Consider the following 6770-nt stretch of genomic DNA (forward strand, 5'->3'; position numbering starts at 1 on the left):
TGTGTGTGTGTGTAAATCTGTGTGTAATCATGGGAGAATATACATTTGGGCAAAAAATCCACCTTATTTTCCATTTCCTCTCATAAACTGGCCCATGCCCCAGTTTTACTTCACCACTCTTCATACATGATGGATGGCTACTTAACAATGTGTTTTTAAAAATGAGTTAACAGTCCATAGACTGTCAAACCTGGAAGGAATTTAGAGACAATTTAGTCAACCTGTTTATTTTACAAATGAGGAAACAGGCTCAGAGAAGGGCAGTAACTTGCCTCTCCTGTCATTTAGCTAGTTAGTAGACCTAGGACTAAAGTTTTAGGTTCTTCAGTTAGAGAAGGAACCTCTAGACATCAGCTGGTTCATCCTTTTGCCTTTAAGTTGATCAATGGTCACCATGCAAAGGATAGTACTGTGAAGCTCTTCAGGGGTGGAGATGCAATTCATTGTCTCAGTCATCCATCCCAGTGTTTTATGTCTCTTTGCTTAATGCTCACCTAAAAGCTCTCCATCATTCTGGAAGACTGGCTTAACTCATGTCTTAGCTTTTGGTTCTAGGCTAGATATCACCAATGTGCTTTAATCTCCTCAGTTTCATCCACTAAGTATGAATCAAACTCTTAGGTATGTCAGCACCGTGATGTGAAGCATGGGAGAACATTTTTATTAAGCCACATTTTTTTTTTTTACCTCTTTAAGGAAGTGAAAGAATAGAAATAGCTAAGGAGGTAGAAAGGGTAAAGGGTAATGAGCCAATGCAAATCTAACAGCCAAATGGACTTTTTGGTGACAAATTTGAAAACAATGAAATGGATATTTATTGAATTTTCCCCTAGATTTAGACAACTGGCTATAATTCCTGCGGGGGTAAGGAAGCAAGGCTGGAGACATTTTCCTGTAAGTCAAAGCTGGGATGCAGAGTGCAGATGGGACATTTCAGCCCAAGCTCTGCTGAAATGGTAGGGAGTGGAGCTGGAGGAGAGGTCACAGCTCACATAGTCACATATTTGGGTGGCTTGAGAGGTAGGGAAGATTGCTGAACCTCTAATGGTTCCCAGCTGTGTTGGCCTAGTCAACGTGATCCTTGAACTGGGCTGTTTGTCAAGGCAAAATAATTTCTTAGGGGGAAAATACACAACTAGGAAGTCAAGCACCAAGAGTAAATCCAGGAATGGTCTCTGCAGACCCCTATCCCTGAGCCAAAGCCTTCTACTGATACAAGCAAAGCAGCACCTCTAGGAAGTATGTTCTCTTAGCTGAGCATTGAGAGATCCTCCTATCGTCCTTACCTCATCTCCTTTCCCAGAGACCTCTGGGTGGGGGGAGGGAGGCATACAGTTATAAGCCTTGGAGCCCCACGCATGTCACTCTATGTGGCTCTCTTCGCACCTACCACACATCCACATATTTAGCGATTTTTTTTTTTACACAGGTGAAATTTGCTGACAATAAACATTGAGGTCCAGGGTAAACCTCAAGAACCACAGTAAAATGAAAGGCTGCCTAGAAAACCAGCAGCCGGAAGAGTGGAGGCATTTCAAAAGTGCTATGGGCAGTCTAGCAGTCCCATGGGGATGAGGACAGTGTGGACACTTACAAGTGAGGCCGGCCCTGCAGTAGGTACATTAGGACTAAGTCCAAGGCTCTAAGTCGTCCCAGAAGGCCCAGGGCTGCCATCCAGGGCCTGAGGGCTTTATCAGCTAGTCCAAGCAACCATTATCTTACCCTTAGAAAATTGTACCATCTCCAGACACGGCATTTATAGGTGGACCTCGGCTCAGGGACCAATGTTGAACCACCTGCACAAGGAGTCAACTTTACTTGCTGGGGAGTTTTGCTTCTGCATGACAATCTTGTCATTGGTAAAACATTCTCTTCCTTCCTAACCCCTCCAAGGGAAACTCAATATGGAACCATAGAATAATATCTTAAGCCCAACTTCCACTTCCAAACTGGACAAGCAAGTCACTACAGAATTATCTTCTTCTTTAAACCTTCAGACTTCTGCAAGGAGACTCCAGGTGTAAATCCCAAACTGCTTTATTGGGAAAAATTTATATATCCGTGCAATGGAATACAGTTCAGTGATAAAAAGAAACATACATGCTGCAACATGGATGATCCTTGAAAATCATGCTAATCTAAGGAAGCCAGTTACTTTTATGATTCCATTTTAAGTGAAACGTCCAGAATAAGCAAATCTAGACAGAAACCGAAAGTACATTACTGGTTGCCTGCGACTGGGGGGAGGAGGGGTTTACTCCCTGCAAATGTGCACAAGGGATTGTATTGGGATGGTGCAACTGGTCTAAAACTGGATTGTGGTGATGTTTGCACAACTCTGTAAATTTATTTTAAAAAATCATTGCTTAGTATACTTAAAGCAGCTGAATTTTATGGTGTATAAATTGTACTTTGATAAAGCTGCTAGCGTTTTTTAAATTCGGAATCTAAAATAAATAGGACAGATGGCGAGAGTATTGGCCTATTCAACTCTTTTCGATTGTGTCAACAGAGAAAAACACTTAGGACCATTCACGTGGAGGCACATGATCTCTGGGAAGAAAAAGAAATTCATGAACAGTCTAGGCCAAAACTACTCTACACAGGTGTCCCATTCAGCTGGGTGTTGGAAACTTCTATTAGCACAAAGAGAGAAATATTTCCTCATTTAACGGGGTCCCTCATATGCAATCTCTCTCTGCTTCTAATGTCCCCTCTCAACCGATCCCTCCCATTCCTCCCACCTTTGCTTTAATCCAGAACGTCATCGGCCTCTTCTCACCCAAGGTAGTGAAAAGACCTGGGCAAGGGCCATGGTAGTGGAGGCTGAACTCAGAACTTGACCAGGAGAGCTGCCAGATCTTGTGCAGGTGCCCTGGCTTCCTCCACAGCCGGCTGTGCAATCCCCAAAAGGCCTTGCTCCATTTTAGCAGGAGAATAGCTGTGTCTGACTCGAAGACACCATTGTAGCTGGGTACGACTCAGTCAGGAAAAAAGCCAGAGGCGGGTGGGGGGGAGAGTCGCTGGAGAAGAGATTTTCTGTGGGAATTCGGTGGCTAGATTTCAGCCTAAAAATCCTACCTGCCGCCTTAGGATCACACTGTAACTCAGGGGAACTCAGCTCTTAGAATCTGCTAAGACTTTATATGTTGAAGGTCCAGGAGGACAGGAAAGCCCAGGAGGACAGGTATCAGGCAATATAGCTGTGTACCCAGGAAGCTAGGCCAGTAGCTGGGGTCATTGGACCAATGGAGGTGTTAAGGGGAAGGATCTTCCTCTGAAAGGTATGGGCAGGTGAAGTGGCACCGAACAATTGCAAAACACTCTCATAATCCCTGCCTATCTAAAGTGGCTCCTTAGGGTGCAGCAGGGAAGTGGCAAGTGGGAAGAGGGGAGCTCAATCCTGCCCTAGGATGGTGGCGCTGGACTGCATTTGGCTGGTTTGATTAGCAGTGGTGTTTACAGACGTGGAGGCTTCGCAACCCAGCAGGGAAAGAGACAGAAAATATCTGGTTAATCGTGTTTCTTCCATTTTAGAGACTTCAGAAGCTAACCCTGTTTGAGTACGAGGCGAGGTGGCATGCCAAGGGACAAGATGTCTGTAAGCTTCCCTGTAGATGAGGATCTCAACCTTGCCAATGAGGCAGGTGAGTCCAACGACCCATCTGGTCTTCCTGAGCCAATTTAGAGAGGCCGTCTCTTGGCTTTCCTGATGGGAGGCCAGAGAACTTGGACGTGGTTCTTGCCCCTAGGCTTGGCCTCCACTCTGGCTGGAGAGGAATCTCCAGCTTTTAGAAGAGACTCAGATGGTGGTCCGGAACCTTGTTTTTCCCCCTACTCCCCACAAGGGTCCCCCGCCCCAACTGCTCCAATCCGCCATGATCTCCTTTTCTTCAAAACCCTCTATGATTTACTGGCTATATGCCTGAAAATAGCATTTCCTCTGTGTAGCAGTAATTTCTTATTTAACTCTTCGATAGCTCAATATCCATCTCGTCAGCTGGAATGGGAATCCCTCGCCCCAGGCCTCGTCTGTATCTTGCACAGAGGCTGGCATAGAGTAAGCGCTCGATGAATGCTTCTCAACTGACTCTCTCTTTGGGCCTAATTAAGACCAAGCTCAGAGTATGCTCTCAAAAGGGAGAGTCTGGATCAATTAATGGGTGTACAGCATCAACACAGTGAGGGGGAATGTGAGAACTTACTGGAGGGAAGCTACCTATTTTACCAAAAGAGACACGAGCAAATCTATCTCCCTGACATGGCTGCATGGTAGAGTAAAAACTAATACAGGCTTTGGAGTCAAACCTGGATTCAAATCCCAGCTTGTTAGTAGTCTGACCCTGGGAAAATTCTTACCTTCCCTCTGAGACACAGTTTCCTCACCAATAAAATGAACATAGTATCTACCCTTATTTTTCACACCAGGATAAAAGAATTACATCAAAGTGGTTTTTAAAGATACCTACCTTACTAAGCTATAGCAAATTAGGATGAAATGAAAAAATGTATAGAAAACTCCAAACACAGTATCTGGGCCCATAGTAGGCATGCCCTAAATGCTTATGCCTTGTTCCACCCCATTCACTCTCTCTTTCTGACACTCCCTCACCTTGGAAGGGGTATCGCTTGCCTCAGAGGCAAGATGGATTATTGCAGTGGTTACTAAGTTTCTTTCCTTCCCTGCTAATTCACCTAGGACTCAATCCACAGAATTTGGAAGATGAAGGCAAAGGACAAAGGACTGAGCCAAGATGGGGGAGGGAGGATGCGTCTAAAGACGGGCCAATACAGGAAGCACTGTTGGCTTGGTTCACATCAGGAGAATGGCTTCATGTTGGCTTGCGATTTTACTGCCCGTCAGATCTCCTGCCACCTCGTCCAGGACCTCACCCCCATCCATTATTCCTTCTTTCTTCTGGGTCTTTAACCTCTCCTTTACTATTTCCTCCTTAGCCTATAAATATGTTCAAGTCTGTCCTATTTGTAAAAGACACCCTCCCCCAGAAAACCTCCCTCGATTCCCTGCCTTCTTTTCAGCTACTTCTGCCCTATCGATCTCCTTTCTTTCATAGCCAACCATCAACAAAGAGTGGTGGCTGGCCCTCATTATCACCATCCATTCATAAGAGTGGCTCCCAAACAGCACATTTCTATTTTCTCCATGCATTTGTTTTCCAGATTTGTATTGCAGGTCAGTGATCTACAGGGATGTCAACAGCTGGAGGCACAGAAACTGAGCCACAGTGTAATCTTCCTTCTGATGGAGAGAACTTCTCCAACTCTTATATTCTCAGCGACTATCATACATTATGGGCAAAAATGGAGACATGTCCTCTGAGTCACACAGAAAACAAGAGCCTTGACGTGGCCCATGTATCTTGGCACCCCCTGGTGGCAACCTACATAAACCGAAGTAGCTCTTGTAAGAACTCCCTTCAGGAGTTCAAGCTGTGGAAATTGTTCATTGAAGAAAGCGAACCTTGAGTTGCTGACTGAGATGGTTAATAGTGCGTAAAAAAGGTACATCATGAAATAGGATCAGAAGGTTTTCAGGATATGGTGAAAGTCCAAGAATTTGCATTTCATAACAGCCCTTGGTGGCTTATATACCTGGTCACCCACTTTGGGAAGGAGCCCAGGTTGAATATCCTTCTATCTAGTCATACCCTTTAGATATAACCAGGTTACTGTTTATTCTCCAGATTCCGACATCCTATCATTTTGTACATTGACCTCCCACTCATGTGGGACTTGTAAAGGGCTTCTGAGACTTGCTTTAGAGACACAACATGCAGATGTTCCACAGAGAACCATAGTAACTATGAATAGGTGGTGAAAGATACACAGTCTTACTTGGATCCCGCTTTGCTAATTGTGGGAGAATACAGACGATGGTATCCAAAGAGCAGCAAAGAAGTCTCCCTCCCCCAATTCAAACTCCATCTTGTTGAGTTTATTTCATTTATGCTCACCATATAAGTTTTTCTCTTCAGTGGTCTGAGATTATCTTGAAGTTGCTGTCATAGGTAACTCAGTAAAGAAACAAGAGTATAGTTGCTTTCTGAGTTACCATATTTACTCAAATGAACTTCCAAGAGAAAACAAGCATGGTATATCTCTTTTTTGTTCTTTCTAGATTACTAAATCTGATAAAATGTGACTAAAATTCAAGATTCCTCAACTTAGAGCCAGAAGCACAAATCCATAAAACTTCCCATCTTAAAGCTGTCTGCTGGGAATTCTTAGGGCAGTGAAAATATTCGGATACCATAATTATGGTTATATGTCATTATACGTTTGTCCAAACCCACAGAATGTACAACACTAGGAGTGAACTCTAATGTAAATTATGAACTTTGTGCGATTATGATGTGTCAGTGTAAATTCACCAGTTGTAACAGAGGTACCACGCTGAGAGGGGGCATTTGATAATGGGAGGGGCTCTGTATGTCTGGGGGCAGGGAATACATGGGAAATCTCTATACCTTCCTCTTAATTTTGCTGCGCTCTAAAAATATCAAAAGGATATTATGCTATAAAAAAATAAATAAAGTTGTCTGCTAAACTGGTCTATACGCAGTGGGCTGTGTGAGTGAAATAGTGGACCAAGTAGATTTATGATGAAAGAGATCAAGAGGGAAACAGAAACTGAAACAACAAAGTTACCTGGGGACGTTTCCACACCACCTTCCCAGGAAGCAGTCGGTTGTAGAAAAGTGAATCATTCTCAGGCAAAAAGGTTGGATCACAGAAAAATCCACCATCCC

The 6770-nt window shown here is 44.0% G+C and overlaps 1 protein-coding gene across 1 annotated transcript in view; it reads right to left on the bottom strand.

Moving 5' to 3' along the window:
• The window catches only part of CAPN6 (calpain 6), a gene marked incomplete at its 5' end in the record, with an annotated part of 18804 nt that extends 12039 nt beyond the window's left edge, over window positions 1-6765 (bottom strand). Inside the window, one exon of the mRNA XM_024762495.1 lies at window positions 6670-6765. Within this exon, the coding sequence (XP_024618263.1) occupies window positions 6670-6765 (96 nt within the window). The remainder of the gene's footprint in view (window positions 1-6669) is intronic.
• Window positions 6766-6770: the final 5 nt, after the last annotated feature.

Source organism: Neophocaena asiaeorientalis, unplaced genomic scaffold (genome assembly GCF_003031525.2).
Source record: "Neophocaena asiaeorientalis asiaeorientalis breed wild unplaced genomic scaffold, Neophocaena_asiaeorientalis_V1.1 scaffold234, whole genome shotgun sequence".
NCBI lineage: Eukaryota > Metazoa > Chordata > Mammalia > Artiodactyla > Phocoenidae > Neophocaena > Neophocaena asiaeorientalis.